This window comes from Misgurnus anguillicaudatus, chromosome 20, assembly GCF_027580225.2.
Source record: "Misgurnus anguillicaudatus chromosome 20, ASM2758022v2, whole genome shotgun sequence".
In the NCBI taxonomy this organism is placed as follows: domain Eukaryota; kingdom Metazoa; phylum Chordata; class Actinopteri; order Cypriniformes; family Cobitidae; genus Misgurnus; species Misgurnus anguillicaudatus.
In genome coordinates this window covers 3607342-3626734 of record NC_073356.2, presented here as the reverse complement: position 1 = coordinate 3626734, position 19393 = coordinate 3607342, and the positions used below count along the sequence as shown (strand labels likewise).

The window sequence follows — 19393 nt, the reverse complement described above, 5'->3', positions numbered from 1 at the left end:
ATGTTATATTTATGCTCAAAATCCCCCAAAATCTCATCTTATTTGCAGGGGCAGACAGGTACATTTATGCCCAATTAAAGCATCTCTAGAATGAGAATGTACCTTTCCTCTTACTAAAAAACAGCAAAGCAAATTTTGGTTTCCAGTTGTGTAACCTAACTAAAAATATCACCTTTATTGCCAAGTACTTTGGGTTTCCATGCACAAGACAATTGTCCTGGTGTGTATTGGTGCTTCACAATGACAATAAAATAAAAAAAAAACAATTAAAGCATGCTCATATAAGAATATGTGACCCTGGACCACAAAAAGTTAGTTTTTAGGGTCAATTGAGATGTATACATCAATAAATAAACAAAGCTGAATAAACAAGCTTTCCATTGATGTATAGTTAGTTAGGATAGGACAATATTTGGCTGAGAATATCCTAATGACTTGTTATGACTTGTGGTCCAGGGTCACATATAAAGCTATGCGAGCTATGGGCATAAATATAAAATATCAACAATTTAGGAATATACAAAGCTGCTTTAGGAAGTAAAAAAATCTGTAATTGATTTTTTATTTTGATGTGTGTGTAGATGGCGAATCTTTCCTCAGATAAATGCTTCTGGAAAGCTAAAAGGTGGTTTTTAACGAGGTTTCCCTCATCTGATCCATCCCTGCTGAGCTTTAATGCTCTCATGAGAGTACAAGCACTCAGCTTTGGGTAGGAAAATCAAATCAGACAGGCTGATAGCATTCGTAATCACATAAAAATTAACATCTATGAAAGTGATACTGGAGGATGTTATAGGCAAATGTGTTTTTTTCTAAATGCTAATCTAAGATCATTTAGCCTAAACTGTCAGCAGTCGTTTTCCTTCATCACATATACTGTCAGATCATCTTTCTTCAGTGATGGGTTCAAATTAGCAGTGTCCGGCAAAATTCAGAATGAAAGAATTGTCTCGAAGATGGAAGTTGAATAAATTAGCTTTGGCCCACATTAAAGGTGCAGTGTGTAAATTTTAGCGGCATCTAGTGGTGATGTTGCGTATTGCAGCTCTCGCATTCGACGCACATAGAGAAGCTACGGTAGCCGTCACCTGTTTGAAACAACATAGTGATGCACTTTGTAGAGCAGTTTGTCCGTTTAGGGCTACTGTAAAAACATGATGGAACAAAATGGCGTTTTTTATAGAAGGGGACACGCGGTTTGTGTGGATAAAACTGCTTATTCTCAGGTAATAAAAACAATACAGTTCATTTTGTCATGGTCTTTAAACACCATAGTTATCTATATTATATTGCATTGCTGTTAAAAGATCCTTTTAAAATGTACACACTGCACCTTTAAATTAAATGAATAAATTCATTGATATGACTGTAAGAGGAATACAAAGTATAAAAATGAAAGCCAAACATGTTTTATTAATATAGCACATAGAGTAAATCATAAAACAATGGCTTGGGCTGACATGAGCTCTTCACATCTTCACGTGTTTCCAATATGAATTATTACATTAATTCTGTGTGCGGTTTGTGATCTTAGTTCAGGATTTGAAATAAAAATAAGACAGTGATCTCACTCAGTTGAGATCTGAATAGTGCCGCTTAGCGCTGGATGCTTTTATATCTTGGCCGGACTTGTTTGTGTTTACTGATCCTCCTCCAGTGTTTTGGCTGTGGTGCAGTGAGTGTTTGGATTCGGATCTCTGCCCATCTCACAGCGAGTGCGAGTGACTCCTCTGTCTGTTCAAAATATCACAAAAAATGACAACGCAAACGTCTGCTCCTCTGTCTCACATTTTGGTCTGAATAATGCTTGTCATGTGTTTATTGAAATCATGCGGGTGTTTGTGTATTTTTATCAGAGCACATTCTGTACCCGGTTATTGAGCGTGAGTCTGCTGTTAATTGACTAATAGATACTGTACATCCACACACAGTGCACACACTGTACACACAGACAGACAGAATCACATTGGCTTTAATTATCCATGTAATGTCAGGGGAGACATTCAAGTTTACTGAACCTTTACTCATGATGGGTTTCACAGCAGAATTCAAACACAACTTGTTATGATTTTGTAAAAGCTTGTGGTTTTTTAATTAGTCTCAATTTCATCTGCATGACGCCTTCTAATAACTCGAGGTCTGATGTTAAATATTGACCCAGACCTCATAACTCAAACGCTTTCTTTCCACTTGAACTGGAAACATAATACTAGTTATTACCCGACTCTATTCTGATTGGTTCATTAATCTCATGTTCCTCAATTATCATCACCCAAATAGGGATACAGAAATATCAGGTTACGGTGTAACTTCACCATAATATGCTTCATGTAATAAACAAAATATTTCATTAAATCTGTATTTTTTGCTTAAATAAAAATGTAAAAGTACTGCTTACTGACACTGAACTATCAAGACTCTTACATTCGGCAAATGAGCGGCGCCTAATGATGCCTTCACAAAATTACTTTCCCACTTATTCCCCTTCACTAACCCAACCCTTGTTACTCAGCATTTAAAAAACAATTAAAACATTTATACCATGAATATTTCACAATTAGTTGTTGACTGCTCTACAAGCTAAAAAACTATTTTACGCACTTCCTGTATTATTGCCTCCTTATGACAAATTGCTTAATTGTTTCCTAATCCGAATTCATTTAGATAAAAGCATAAATGCCTAAATGTAAGTTGTCAATAGGACTTGAATCACAGTGGTAAGGGGTTGTTTAACAATATTGACCGGATCTTTCATGTGAAATGTAATGTAATCGGGTCTCGTTTCATCTGTCCGTTTTTGTGCTTGCAGGTCTGACCAGAGGCCTCAGTGTTGTTACTGCGCACACTGTAAGACTTAACATCATGGGAAAGCAGAACAGCAAGCTCAGGCCAGAGATGCTACAGGACCTGAGGGAGAACACAGAGTTTACTGATCATGAGCTTCAGGAGTGGTACAAGGTGAGCAAGTGGACAGAAAACATTAATTATGACTAATATACCTGTATCAGATAAATACTGTAACTGAGTAGCATCTGTAAAAAAATGATGCTCTACCTATTTAAACTATTTTTCAATAGTGACCACAGATGGTGTTCATTACATTATTGAACTTCAAGTAAAGATAGATTTGTGCCAAGATAGTTTCATACACATAAGATCTCATTAAAATCTTAATTATTCCTCATATCAATTACACAGTGCCTCTTAGGGGCCCTAAGCAGAATTTGTTTGGGGGCCCCCCTCCCACCATTTTTTATTAAAAAATTAAGAAATTACAAACATTTATAAAAAGAACAAATTTGCACATTAAGTTAGGTCTAAAATTATCATTAGGTTCAGAAATTAAATCAAATGAATCATTACACTGTCTTTATTGTATGAATTAAATATAATTATTATTTTTTAGAACTACAGAAGTGATTTTCTCTTTGTCTTGAATTGTTTGATTAACATTAATGACACAGACTTAAAGGGGTCATAGCGTAAAAATCTGACCTTTTTCATGTTTAGGTGCTATAATTGGGTAGCCTGGTCCAACCAGACTCTCGTACATTCATTTCATTTGTACAGAGAGTCTGGCCATGCTCCATTGCAAAGTGTTACATCCGTTAAGGAGGGTCCTCTGTTGAAGTTTAAAACTATTGGATCTGCCCAGAGTCACTCAGGATCCCATAGGCGATCGCTAACTTGTGGTCGTGACGTATATCATGCACCGAAACCGGCCAGAAACAACAATTCAGAATAATCAGACAAACAAAATTTAGCAAACCTGGTTCTTGCTCCCACTTTAACTTCTGTATATTCGGCAGTTTTGCAACAACGGACCGAATAGCTTTTCTCACGTCTTTCTACGCTGCCATTACTGAACTACAACTCAAACTGACGCACGACCTCAACGTCATCGTTCTTAGCCACCCCCATCTGTTCACTGATTGGACCTGCAGATTTTTGCAGGAGAAAACGAAACTCTAAAGAGCAGTCCCAGACGTAGTACTGAAGCGAAATGAAAATTAAGCAGAAGCACGTAGGAGGGCGGAGCCAGGCTAATAATTGGGTCCCCAGTGCTTCTATCAACCTAGAAAATGTAATAAAGATCAACCCAGTAACTTTGTTTGGGTAAGCCATTTTCTGCAAGCGTGTGAAAAATTAGTTCGTTCAGATTTCGCCTGTTTTGTGAGGTAGGTAGCAAGGCGAATTACAATAATACCGCCCCCTTTATCTGCAATATCCAAGCACAGCACTGCCATAGTTCAGAGAGAAAGAAAAAAGTACTTGACAGCACAATTGAGTTTCAATTACAACAAACCACCATAATAGTGATCAGTGTTTGCATTTCATCAGCTCATTTGCATTTTAAACGACACACCCAAAAACGGCACACTTTTGCTCAGACCTACAAATTAGAAATTTTAACATGCTATAATAAATTATCTGCGGAGTATTTTGAGCTAAAACTTCACATAAGCACTCTGGGGACACCAAAGTTTTATTTTACATCTTTAAAAAAATATCATAAAAGGACCCCTTTAAGTAGGTAAATTGAGGTTACTCTCTTTAAGAGAAGCACGGACCTGATTTCTGCCTAATCTATACATAAACCTAATACATAAACAAATGTTTTATTGGAAAAAGAGTACTGTGGAGAACATTTTGTTTGTATGTGCCCTGTCAAGAACAGAAAGATGTTATGTTCGCTTGCTTTTCTTTTGCTTTGCTGAAACGCGTCTTCACATGTGTGCACTACCGAGTGCACTTAAGCGGGCACGCACACAGATGGAGGACGAATTACAAACGGCACAGCATAAAAACCTAACGTTGTTTTTAAGTGCTCTATTCCTTAAATTTATGCTAATGGACTACAGTATGACACAGTAGCATAACTCTCTCTAAAGTTTAAACATCAAGTGTTCTGATCTCTGAAGGGTGTAGTGAGGATCACCTCTCTGACTAGAGCTGGACCGGACACATTTAACATGTGCGTCCAGAAACCTGCTCACTTTAGTCTTTTTGCAGGTTAAATTGGTGAGGTGTCTATATTGCGCATGACTCAAACGCTAGCACTACAGACATACAGAAGTTGTCTACAAATCAGAATTTTCTTGTCTTGAATTATTTATTTATTCATTCGTATTCATTTATATTACTTGTATAAGTTATTTAAATGTACAAAAAAAAAAAAACGATTGGGGGCCCCTTGGTGGCGGCGAGGCCCTAAGCAGCCGCTTAGTTAGCTTATGCCTTGGGCCGGCCCTGCAATTACATTAAATGGAGAGCAAATGGAAACCTCTGCTTAAATCTCCTGAGACTTACAAATGTCTCTATTATGCTGCGTTTACACCAACCGCATTTGAGGCGTCAAAATTCCGTCTACCACGCCTTGTTTGCTGCTTGAACAGTTTGAATGCATGCGCGAGTCTAGAGCGAATTAGACACATGGAAAAAGCAAGCATTTGACGCGCGTCAGAGGCAAAGTCCGCTTCTTGTGGGAGGGGCAAGTGCTATGCGGTTGTCTGTTTGCAAGATGACTGATGTTGATTGTGCATTTATTGAGATAGTTACCGGTTTGTATTTAGTCACCTTACTATAGGGGGAAAATAAACGGCGCGGATCTATAAACATGACGTGACTCAAAAGTGAAGTGTGTATTTACAACTTACCAGGTTGCCCAATATCCTCACTGACACTCTTCTAAGCGAGGTCCTTTTTATTCCTGTCTGTATAGAAATAAGAACTTGTGTCGTATAGCTCCGGGTGACTGCTTACGGACAATATCGAGCGTTCCTTCAGGTTAAATGAGTGACTCTGGGCGGGGCTGCCTCCACAGCAGCAAGCAGGCTCCTGATTGGTTAACGCGGCGCGAAATTCCGCCAAAGTTAAAATTTTTCAACTCGGACGTCAGCCGCAAATTCGCGTCAAACGCAAAATGCACAAAAAGCACAATTCGCGCATACCGCGCCAGGCGTTCAATTCGCACCATTAACGCCAACTATACCTGCAAATGAGGCGGAATTGCCTCTACCGCACTCAGCCAAACGCCTCATTCGCGCTGGGAGACCTCCAGACGTGCATCAACGCGTCTTCACATTGACTTAACATTGAAATCACTCGCGCTTGAAGTCTCTACCGTGGCTGGTATAAACGCAGCATTAGAGTTTCAGAAGAGATTTCAACAATGACACAAACTGAGCTCAGATTTGTCAAGCCTGCTATAAAAAGTTAATATTATTGACTATTATTATCTAGTTGATGCTTAAATGAAACGCAACCTGTGAGCAATAACATTTTCCTATGGGATAGTGTTTACAGATAAACATTTTGCTTCTTTAACGTAAAGGATAAAAATCATCACCCTCTACGTAAAAGATGGTTAAATGCAGTACTTCTATAGTACTTAAGTGCGTATTGCCTGAAATGACAGTCATGGGAAGTAAGACAAGGTGTATCCCAGGTCTGTGGTGGTCCCAGGAGAGACACGTGAATAGTGTAAAAATACACTTTAACATGAATGCATTAGACTCCATGTATTGACATTTAAGACCAAATTTGAGCCACACTGACCCCATGGCTGAAAGAATCATAATAAAATTATTATTTCGTTGATTTCATTGTAATGAAACCAGGTGTGCCTCATAAGTCTTGAAAAGTGAAGCCGCTGGCTCTTTGATCTCCCCCTGGTGGCTGGCTGCAGTACAAGTCATAAACCCCACCCTCTCCATTCAAACGAATGGGACTCTGCCAATAAAAGTTTCAGAAAGATGGTTTTGGTCCTTTCAAGTAGTTGTTATCACGCTGATATATGTTCAAGTTTGAAACCGTGGCTTTGCCTCTGGCTCCACGGATGATTCCTTCTGCGCATGCCTTCAAAACTGCTCCAAACTTACGTTTTTACGTAACATGGCGGCGACCATGGTCGGACATTTTTGGCTTCAATAGAGGGTATGCATTGACGACACTTTACTACGTGACCACGCCGGAACTCGCCCTGTTGAGTGGCAAACGTTAAACAAAATGGCTGGTTTTCATAGCAGGTGCTACGGAAATGCCAGTAAAACGGACTATTATCAGCTTAAATTGAATTTAGTTGGACTTGATAGCAGAGGTAGACAATACTTGGTTACATTAGTTACATTTTCTATGCATCTGTGCTTAATTAGGTTGTTTGTATTGGGAAACATTTTACTTCACTACATTCTAAAGCATAGAATCATACTGTGTATTCTTTAATATTGCATATTAAAATTGATTTAAAACCTAATTACATTTAAATTGTGTACTTTTTTTACTGGAGTAACATTTTACTCAACATTTTACAGAGCTGCCGCTCTGTCTTTTGCCACAAAGTGGGCGTAACCGCAGTCCCTCTCACCGACGGTGACGTCATGTGCATACCCTCTATTCATTACAATGGAGGGAGGCGACGTTGCGTCGTCCATCTTTTTTTACTGTCTATGAATGAAACCCACAAACGTCTTGACATGAATGGTAAAGAGCAGGACTTAAGTGGAAAAGATTTCCATGAGTTTTAAAATTGCTCATATTTGCTACTGTAACGTCGCTGCAATGGTTGAATCTGACATGAGTTGTCTTTATAGTACATAAAAAACCTGATGAAGCCCATCAATAATGACAAAAATATGTTTTCCCACTCCTAACACGGGGTTTCTGAAAGACTGTCCCAGTGGCCATTTAAACGTGGAGGAATTTAAGAAAATCTATGCCAACTTCTTCCCCTATGGTGACGCCTCTAAGTTTGCTGAGCACGTCTTCCGTACGTTTGACACCAACAACGACGGCACAATCGACTTCCGGGAGTTCATCATCGCTCTGAGCGTGACATCACGAGGAAAACTGGAGCAGAAGCTGAAATGGGCTTTCAGTATGTATGACCTGGATGGTAACGGTTACATCAGCCGTGAGGAAATGCTGGAGATCGTACAGGTCAGAGGACTATCTGAACCCTTAATCCACTTTTAGTGTAAACCCAATGTATAATGCATCCTTTTGACATTTTAAATAAAATATTGTATTTTAATGTTTACTGGCTGGACAAATCACTTGGTTTTAACAAACACAATCTCACTGCAAGTCATAAGTGCTTTATCAGCGCGCCTAATTTCTTTTAATTGAAACGTCTCATTTTTAAAACATATGATTTGTACATTTTAATGCGATCTGCTTTCACACAAGTGACGTTAAGATTAGGGGTGGGGCTTCGTGATTGCCTTTTTCAAATAATCATGTTTTTGTACAATTCACATCAATGCAATTCTGAATCTTTGCAGAACACTTCTTTTATAAACCTGTTGCCAAATCTATCACTATGATGCTGTCTAACCATTAATGTGTCTTCTCACGGCATTATTGAAAATAATGCAGATATTTCTCCATCAGAAGCACCCATACAAACCTTTATATTAGTGTGTATTAAACAGATGGAGGACAAACCTGACCCCTGCTGGAGAGATCAAGCACAAACATTTCCCTGATGATTTCCTTCATTTCAGTTTATACTGAAGGAAAATTTATTAGCATGTGGTTAAGATGCTCAGTTGCTGCCCGGTGTCTCTCAGCCAGGTTTGGCAGTGTACTATTGCACACCGACCCATCGACTAACCAGCTGTGAAGAATGAGATTGTGGTGAGGGGGAGAAGGATCACACTGCAGCACCCGCCCGTCTCGCCTGTCTTCTCTCTAGGATTATCCAGTTAAATTTAACCCAGTTTATCTCTGTGTGTGCAGAACGGAGGGATTATCCATGAACCCGATGGATGTTACAGTTGGCTGGTACTCGGCGATTGCAGCGGGTTGCAAAATTTATAATGGCAGCCTTTTAAATGGTAGAGGGCTAAGCCAAGAATTTGACACCTGCAGTCTAACCAAATTTAAATATCATCTTTCAAAAACATTACTAAATGAACTGAATTATATAGGGAACTGTAAAAACATTAGACGACATATAATCAGTACATACAAAAATTACACATCATCATTAAGTCTAACACCAGTGGGTATAAAAGACCTTCTAGAATGCTCTGTAGAGCACTGAGCCATTATTAGTCTTTTAGTAAGTCCACTAAAAATACTATAAACTGGATGACCTATAACTAAACTGGAAAAAATATGACTGAACCAGCCTTCTTAATTCATTTATTACTCAAATTTTTATAATCTGCAATGATACTGCCTCTTCACCACAAAACATTGGCCAGAGTTTCCTGATGATAAAAGACATAAAGAAGCTTCCTATCAATACCAAGTAAACTCAACTTCCTCTAGAAGAATAATCTTGACCATGCCTTCTTGAAAACATCCTCACTATTCTTCAACCAATTGAACTTACTGTCCAAATAGACAATATAACAACTCTATAATCCACCTCTCTTCTATAGTCAACATCATTACTTTGATTAATTAACCCCACAGGGGCATCATCTGGGGATTTCTCTAAACAACAAGACATACGTTTATGCCTATATTCCGAGGTATAGAGAGCTAATAGGAAAAGTAATGAGCCTGTGGGGCTCATGTTTTGGTCAATATAGTATCAGATATTTTATCAGCCAGCCTGACAAACTGGGGTCAAAAGAAGATAATCCAACCTATCCACATGATTATTATACTATGTAAGTTAAAATGCAACAATTCATCAGCCAAAACTAGTGGTTTTATTATATTAAAAGTGCTAGAAAATAAAAAAGCATAATCCTAACAGAACTAACAGTTGTTTTAAAATCACAATAAATATCTTTTAACATAAAAAGTATAGCATTATTAACTTACACACTTTTCTATGTGGAAAGGATCTTGAAAAGATGACCGTTATCTATTTAAATGACCCAGAATAATCATTCTATATGAAGAGTTTTGTTGCAAAATGAGATAAATCCATTTTTTTTACATTTTTGTCAAAACATGTTTATTATTATGTTATCATGTTATTATTTTGTTTTATGGTGCTACTTAGCTGTATTTTTTAAGTTATGAAGGTTAAAATCAAAACAAACCAACTGCAGTTGCACTGAAATTAATTGGTATGCACAACCAAAAAAGGAGATTTCTGAACAATTAAAAAACGGTGGTTATCTCGTTTTGCAATGAAACTCTTCATATGATGTTAAAGCTATGGGTCTCAGATTATTTAAACTATGAACCCCCACCCATACCATTTTTGGAATAGGAAAAAGACTATGAAAAAAGAATAGGAAAATGTTTTCCACATTACATATATATTTAAAGCTCACGTAACACACGCTGTTTCTGCATTTCTGATGTTAATCTGGAGTACCTATAGAGTAATATGAGTAGTCTTTAGTTTAATCAGATTTATAAAAGAAAGATTAGCTTTACAGAATCTTTCCGATAACGTACGAAAAAATGAAGAAGGAGGAGTTACTTTCGCAGGAGGAGCGAGTACGAGTCATGCAACACTATACAACACTGTTTTAACTTATGATTCACTACATGTTCGTGTCATTTATATAATATGCACGCGACTATTTCCAACATAAGACAGAAGTCTTACTTACTGCGTGCAACTCGTCATGACCCGGTTGGGAAAATCCACTGCATCAAACACACACGCAAAACTCCGCTGCTACCCCGGATAATAAACTATATTCATTGTTTCCATAAGGCTGACTTTCTTCTCCTTACATCCAAAAACACACTTCTTCTTTCGTGCAATTGTTGACTTTTGAAATTAAACAAAGCTGAGTGTCGTGATAAGCTGTTAGCAGCTCTAGCGTATCCTGCTGATTGACGGGTGGGCGGGGTTTTCCGGGGGAAGTTTTCCGGTGGAAGCCCATATAAAGAAGTGATATGTATCGAAAACCCCTGAAACGTCAGTTAGAACTGTAATCGAAAAAAACTTGCTGAAACTTGTACGAACCCTGGCGAAGTGCATTCGGCACAGAAATACTCTGTAACACGCGACCAACTGCTGTTTTGACACTTTGCCTACGTTTAGCATGAGGAAACAACTCTATAACTGTGTTAATAAGTCAGAATGCTTGAAATACCATGAAACCCCCCCTTTAATAAAGACAATGACAGAGAGAAAATAGAATAAAGAACATAATTGACCATTACATCTTCAGAATCCATGAATGAATACCATCTTGACTAGACTTGACACAGCAAACTTTACAAACAGGACTGACAGGATCATAACAGTATCCCCCCAAGGGAACACAAAATACAACAATACAGCAGACAGTGACAGACAACCGTAACAACACAACACAAATAGAGACAAAGTTTAAGAGGCCAGAGGAATGGATAGTTCTGGGGACATGTGCTCTTCGAACAAGTATGTAGGTCAGACCGTCCCAGCATTAAGGTGGGCTCAAAAGATGATCCAGACACTGAAGTAGACCGCTGCCCTGGGGCAGACTCAGGAACACACTCTCAAGGCTCACTATCCATGAACACGCTCTCACGGCTCACCGTCTAGGAACACACATTCACGGCTCACCGTCAAGGAACACACTCTCACGGCTCATTCTCCAGGAACACTCTCACGGCACACCGTCTAGGAACACACTCTCACGGCTCATCGTCCAGGAACACACTTTCACGGCTCACTGTCCAGGAACACACTCTCACGACTCACCGTCCAGAAACACACTCTCACGGCTCACCGTCTAGGAACACACGTTCATGCCTCACCGTCAAGGAACACACTGTCACGGCTTACCGTCCAGGGACACACTCTCATGACTCACCATCTAGGGACACACGTTCTCGGCTCACCGTCCAGGAACATACTCTCACGCTCTCAGGGCTCATCCTCCAGGAATACGCTCTCATGGCTCACTGTCTAGGAACACACTCTCACGGCTTACCGTCCAGGAACACACTCTCATGGCTCACCGTTCAGAAACACACTCTCACGGCTCACTGTCCAGGAACACACTCTCATGGCTAATCCTCCGGGAACACGCTCTCACGGTTTACCATCCAGGAACACGCTCTCACGGCTCACTGTCCAGGAACACGCTCTCACGGCTCACTGTCCAGGAACACACTCTCACGCTCTCATGACTCACCCTCTAGGGACACACGTTCACGGCTCACCGTCCAGGAACATACTCTCATGCTCTCAGGGCTCATCCTCCAGGAACACGCTCTCATGGCTCACTGTCTAGGAACACACTCTCACAGCTCACCGTCCAGGAGCACGCTTTCACGGCTCACCATCCAGAAACACACTCTCACGGCTCACCGTCCAAGAACACAGGTTCACGGCTCATCCTCCAGGAACACACTCTTATGTCTCACTGTCCAGGAACACACTCTCATGGCTAATCCTCCGGGAACATGCTCTCATGGTTCACTGTCTAGGAACACACATTCACGGCTTACCGTCCAGGAACACACTCTCACGCTCTCATGGCTCACCATCTAGGGACACACGTTCACGGCTCACCGTCCAGGAACATACTCTCACGCTCTCATGGGTCACCATCTAGGAACACACACTCACGGCTCACCGTCCAGGAACATACTCTCACGCTCTCAGGGCTCATCCTCCAGGAACACACTCTCATGGCTCACTGTCTAGGAACACACTCTCACAGCTCACTGTCCAGGAACACACACTCACGGTTCACCGTCCAGGAACACGCTCTCACGGCTCACTGTCCAGGAACACACTCTCATGGCTAATCCTCCGGGAACACGCTCTCACGGTTTACCATCCAGGAACACGCTCTCATGGTTCACCGTCTAGGAACACACATTCACGGCTTACCGTCCAGGAACACACTCTCACGCTCTCATGACTCACCATCTAGGGACACACGTTCACGGCTCACCGTCCAGGAACATACTCTCACGCTCTCAGGGCTCATCCTCCAGGAACACGCTCTCGTGGCTCACTGTCTATGAACACACTCTCACAGCTCACCGTCCAGGAGCACGCTTTCACGGCTCACCATCCAGAAACACACTCTCACGGCTCACCGTCCAAGAACACAGGTTCACGGCTCATCCTCCAGGAACACACTCTTATGTCTCACTGTCCAGGAACACACTCTCATGGCTAATCCTCCGGGAACATGCTCTCATGGTTCACTGTCTAGGAACACACATTCACGGCTTACCGTCCAGGAACACACTCTCACGCTCTCATGGCTCACCATCTAGGGACACACGTTCACGGCTCACCGTCCAGGAACATACTCTCACGCTCTCATGGGTCACCATCTAGGGACACACGTTCACGGCTCACCGTCCAGGAACATACTCTCACGCTCTCAGGGCTCATCCTCCAGGAACACGCTCTCACGGCTCACTGTCCAGGAACACACACTCACGGTTCACCATCCAGGAACACGCTCTCACGGCTCACCGTCCAGGAACAAGCTCTCACGGCTCACCATCTAGGAACACGCGTTCACGGCTCACTATCCAGGAACACGCGTTCACGGCTCACTATCCAGGAACACGCGTTCACGGCTCACTATCCAGGAACACACGTTCACGGCTCACTGCCAAGGAACACACTCTCACGGCTCACCGTCCAAGAACACGCTCTCACGGCTCATTCTCCATGAACACACTCTCACGGCTTACCATGTAGGAACATACGTTCACGGCTCACCGTTCAGGAACACGCTCTCATGGCTCACCATCTAGGAAAACACGTTCACAGCTTACCGTCCAGGAACATGGTCTCACGCTTCATCCTCCAGGAACACACTCCCAAGGCTCATCCTTCAGGAACACACATTCACGGCTCACCGTCCAGGAACATGCTCTCATGGCTCACCGTCCAGAAACACGCACTCATGGCTCATCCTCCAGGAACACACTCTCAAGGCTCACCGTCCAGGAACACATTCTATTGGCTCACCGTTCAGGAACACACTCTCATGGCTCACCGTTCAGAAACACGCACTCATGGCTCATCCTCCAGGAACACACTTTCATGGCTCACTGTCCAGGAACACACTCTCACGGCTCACCGCCCAGGAACACGCTCTCACGGCTCACCGTTCAGGAACACACTCTCATGGCTCACCGTCTATCTACACACTCTCACGGCTCACCGTCCATCTACATGTTCTCACGGTTCCCCGTCCATCTACACGCTCTCACAGCTTGCCGTTCAGGAACACGTTCTCATGGTTCGCCTTCCATCTACACGCTCTCATGGCTCAACATTCCATGAACACGCTCTCACTACTCACCGTCCAGGAACACACGTTCACAGCTCACCGTCTAGGAACAAACTCACTGCTCACCATTCAGGAACACACTCTTGACTTGATTAAATCCGAACCTATCACCACTCAAAAAACGTCTTATTAATTATCATTTTGACCTCCCTTGTCACCCACAATCTATTATTAGGAAAGATCTTTATTGTTTTTGAGGAATTTCAGTCTTAACACAATAATATACAGCAAGTCACTATCAAAAATATGTTTTTTTATTTAACCTGCTGTATTATTAACACCCTCCTTATATCTGACAGGCCATTTACAAGATGGTGTCATCTGTGATGAAGATGCCCGAGGATGAATCTACACCAGAGAAGAGGACAGACAAAATATTCAGACAAATGGACCTGAATAATGATGGTACGATTATCATTAAAATGTGTTTCAAATTACACTCAAGTCAAAGCTTACTAATAAATTTGCATTGTTAATCCTTTTAAACATTCACCTTACTAATCATACAGTATGTAGGTTTCAGGTCTGGGTGACTGTACTAATCATGGCAGAACGCTCATTTTGTGCTCAAGTTTGAGATTGTCAGGTATAATTAACATGGGGTAACGTTAGATTTTTATCCCTGTTTGCACCAAACCAATCTTGTGAGGTTGCTGCTTAAAGGCTTTTTTTAATCTGACAATAGGACCTGATCCAGTTTAAAGTTCCAGTAGTGTCTGATAACTGAATGTGCTGAAGTTTGTTTATATTGGGAGCAGATGTATGTTTTATCTACCTAACATTTTATGTTAATGTAGGTGCCGTTTGATTTTACATTTTAAGGTTTTCTGACCTCAAGTCTCAAATAATTTCTGCAGTCCTCCAGCTGTGGAGAGTTAGCCACTCAAATTCTTCTCCGCATTAAGACAATATAGACACAAATATCCTCTTCTTGTAACATCTACAGTTTATTTGTGATTCATAAACTTGTTCTGATGAGTAGAAATGGGAGTTTTTAATCGCTTTAGCAGTTTTCTTACAGCCACTTATTAAGTTTTTGAGGCACAACATTCTTCTTTTACTGCAGATTAAAACTTCATTCTTTGGTTTACGCCTTTGGGATGATGATTAAGGAATTAGCCCTTTGGTAAAAGACAAAGTTATGGCAGGCAGTTTCATGTTTCCAGTCACGCTGATATATTATTTGTTTTAAAAATATGAATAGGAATATACTTCAAAGATATTTAACTGATAAGAATTTCTATAGGTGCCAAGAATTGTGGTCAATGTGTAATGGATGTGTCACTTTTATTTGTTTTACCTGATTGAAAGGAAAGATTTTTGTAAATGAAAGATCAAAAGGATTAACAATGAAAATGTCAACAATGCAAATTTCTGCATCCTTTCATATATAATATTATATAATACAAAATATGGTCCAATAGATTTTCTGAAATCTTATACCCTTGGCACTTGTGACACAATGTTATTTTGGACAATAAAGGTCTCATCCTACTTCTGACATTCTGTCTTTTTTGTCTTTTCCAACCGTTTTTGTCTGTCTTTCTAGGCAAGTTGTCTTTGGAAGAGTTCATAAAAGGTGCCAAAAGCGATCCGTCCATTGTGCGACTACTGCAGTGTGACCCCAGCAGCGCCTCGCAGTTTTAAAGCTCAGCAGACATCCAGTGCTCGATGCATGAAAGCTGTCATATTTCATTATTCTTGTGTTCCAAATGGATCAGTTTAAAAAAAAGTGCAAAAAAAGAACAATTTTACTTTCAGTTATTCCCAAAAAGGACACGTGTACCTCTGAAGAACAAAGATGATGCCTGCCAAGACGTCTCCTGTCCGCTGCGCATCACCCGTGCATGTCTCCGCAGAAATATTACATGCTGATGGTGTTACGGGCTCGGGATTTTAAAATGGAATGTTTCTTCTTAGCAATCGTGCATGCGCTCCCACTTTCCTTATCCCCCACCACCCTCTTGTGTTCAATATCTGTGCTGTTCTTGGTTTTAATTGGTTTCCCAATTGTTTTGTGAGGGCACGGGCCCCGTATCTACTTTTTATATTGATATTTATGTGTATATACACAGTATGAATACATATAGGAAGATGCGATGAGAAAGGAAATCAACGATAGACGTCTTTTTACTCACTTGCATCCTTACTGCAGTATTATGTAGCTTCACAGAGCATCCAAAACATCCGGCCTCCAGTGGACTGAATGTTGGGATTTTTCTGCTCTGGCACTCATGATCTTTATTTTTTACAAAAAGAAGGCCTGTTAGTTTTATTTTGTTGTTGTTGTAAATATGTCGTTTGCTTCCTTATTTTTTATTTATTTGTTTGCATTTCTATGGTGTTTATTTTTATTTGTGTTGAACGGAGATGGTGATGCTGTTACCTGCAAGTTGTTTTTAAGTCAAGGCTCTTCAGTGCATCAGGGGATATACTGTACACTATGCTGTTGTGTTTTGAATCAAAGACACTGGTAGCACATATCTGTTAAAACGCTTCATCCGTGTGCGTGCGGCTATAAGCGTTTGTACTGTATGCAAGAGTGAAGGTTTGCATGTTTGCGGTATGCGTCTGTGCTAACTTTATAGTATCACTTTGTGTACTTCCTTACAATCTGTTTGTATGCAACAGTAAGTTTGTTTTTGAATCCCCAGTTTTAAGCAGCAAACTATTCTGCAAACTGCAGAAATCAAAAAGCATTTTAAATTTCAAGCGCTTCATGAACAACATACAGTAGACAAGAATGTACAACGCTATGATTTATGATTATGTCTTACGTTTAGATAACTAGCCTCACCAAAAAGAGAATTTGGATATTGAAAGCGACCACTAAGGGCTTATTTACATTACGTGCATTCGGTTGACACAAAGCGACTTACATTGCAGTGGTATATCGCAACCTTTGCACTGCTAAAACACTGCTTTATCAATTAAGCGAAGAGAAAAAAATGCCACTGCTTTGAATTTTCTTGTGTTTTTATGCAACGACTGACATAACACGGCCTGAATTTTACAGGCGCTCCTGCAAACAGAAAATACAAAACATGATGAAGCTCAACTGACTAACACAAACCCATTTTGTTTGCTGGTATTCATGTTGCTTCCATATTTGTACTGAGACGATATTTGATGCTGCACCCCTCTATGGCAACTTTCCTATATTATGTTGCATGAAACCTCATGCGAGGACATACTGATTGTCCCCTTTTACTGACGTTGAAAACAAATATACTTCTGTGTTTAGCATGTTTGACTGAGAGTGATTCTTAACCAACCTAAGCTTGCACGACACTTGTTAATTGTGTCGGTAACATATCGATGATGATCCTGAGCCCTATTCAGACGGTAATCGTTTCTCATGAGGATGTCTGTAAAATTTATTTGCATGCCTCCTCCGCAATAAAACTCAGGCGTTTGGATAAAGATAAATTTGCGGTGGATGTGTGAGTTTATAATTGCAAACACATGGAAATGATCCAGATACTTGATTATATGTATATGGAATAGCCTACTGTTGTTTAATTAAATACACTTTAAAATTGTATTTAGCACTTGTTGCTGCTGATAATAGACAATTTTTACATTTCCGTGATTTTCTCTTTATTTACATCAGCTCCCACCCGCTGTAGAAGAGCGATGAAAGATTGTGCCCATACTTCTCATTATTTCAGTTATGAAGATGTTAATGTTTAAAATGCTTGGAAATAAAGACGCTTCTCTGATGCAGAATAAACGTGAAGCGCGTTTATAAAAGTTTATAAAAGGAAATCAATGCAAAAGTCATTCTGCACTTCCATTTAGACCAGAGATGTGGATTCAGATGGCAATTAACCCTTGTGTCTTATTCCAATTTACTACCCTTTTGTGTTGTTAGCGGCCAAAAATGGCCACTAAATTAAACGGCTATAACAAAAGAAATCAGATTGTAATGTAATATTTAAAATGTATTTTTTTTGCATAAATCTGTTAATCAAGTGCTGATCAAAACTACCAAATGTTTCCAAAAATTTCATGATTTTAATTCTTTAATTGCCAGGCTCATGAGTGATGCCACTGATTTAAGGGGGGGGGGAAAACACAAAATCACTGATTTTCAAGGAATGTTTCAATTGATTGTTTAGTCTACTCTTGCTTCATTGTTCAGTTTATTTGAAGTTGATTTTGCATTTTGGTTCATAAAAAATGTTGTTCATAAATCTGATGCAGAGATTTTTTACAGATTTTTACACGCACGCACGCACGCACACACACACACACACACACACACACACACACACACACACACACACACACCTCTCTCTCTCTTTAAGCTCTGTTTTTTTGCACAGGCCTACTAAAGGGTAATGGTGCCACATGGTGATCAACAGTTAAAATGACAAATTTTACCTCTTTGCAAAAGGTAAAACCACAAAGCAGTAGTGGCTCAGTGGTTCATGTAGGTTGTCTACAAACCGGAAGGTTGGTGGTTTGATCCCCAGCTCCACCGGACCAAGTGTCGAGGTGTCCTTGAGCAAGACACCTAACCCCAGCTGCTCCCGATAAGCTGGCTGGCGCCTTGCATGGCTGACACCGCCATCGGTGTATGAATGAGTGTGAAATGTGAATGGGTGAATGTGAGGCTAATTATAAAGCGCTTTGGATGGCCATAGGTCTGTTAAAAGCGCTATATAAATGCAGTCTATTTACCAAAGAATAAAAAATGCATGATAATAAGGTGTCATGGCTCTGCAATCAAAAATGTTGTTATAATGGAAGTCAATGGGGCAAAAATGGCCACAAACAATAAATGAGGGAGAAAAATATAAAATCTGTTGTTGCACAAAAACTAAAAATGCATCAAAGCCAATGTTTTTACTAATCTTTGGCATGTCCAAGACTGTGAAAAAGATAAAAGAAAATCCAGTCCACAATCACGTTTTATATTGAAAATTGGTCATTTTGTGTTTTTTTCCCAAATCAGTGACCCCACTTATGGACTTGGCAATGGGAGAGTTGGAGTCATGGAATTTTTGTAAACGTTTGGTGGTTTTGTTTAGTACTGAGGTTGATTAACAGATGTATGCAAAAAAAAAGGGAAAAAATTCATTCGATACATTTTTACAACAGTTTAATTTAACACGTAAGGGTAGTAAATTTGCCCACAGTATATTAATTATATAAAGTTTTTGAAAAATTTCATAGCATTTTCATAAAGTATGTGTAAATATAAGATT

The 19393-nt window shown here is 40.2% G+C and overlaps 1 protein-coding gene across 1 annotated transcript; it reads left to right on the top strand.

Moving 5' to 3' along the window:
* Positions 1-1595: 1595 nt before the first annotated feature.
* hpca (hippocalcin) lies at positions 1596-17767 on the top strand. Its single transcript, XM_073858004.1, has 5 exons — positions 1596-1711; positions 2810-2959; positions 7658-7938; positions 14480-14585; positions 15730-17767. The coding sequence occupies exons 2-5, from the start codon at positions 2863-2865 to the stop codon at positions 15825-15827; spliced, it is 582 nt and encodes a 193-aa protein (XP_073714105.1). The 5' UTR covers positions 1596-1711; positions 2810-2862; the 3' UTR covers positions 15828-17767.
* Positions 17768-19393: the final 1626 nt, after the last annotated feature.

Bases quoted from the DNA above. Each gene is read 5' to 3' on its own strand.
- hpca (XM_073858004.1), top strand. From the start codon at position 2,863: ATGGGAAAGCAGAACAGCAAGCTCAGGCCAGAGATGCTACAGGACCTG. The intron at 2,960-7,657 runs TGAGCAAGTGGA...CTCCTAACACGG, and splicing joins GCTTCAGGAGTGGTACAAGG to GGTTTCTGAAAGACTGTCCC. The intron at 7,939-14,479 runs GTCAGAGGACTA...TATATCTGACAG, and splicing joins AAATGCTGGAGATCGTACAG to GCCATTTACAAGATGGTGTC.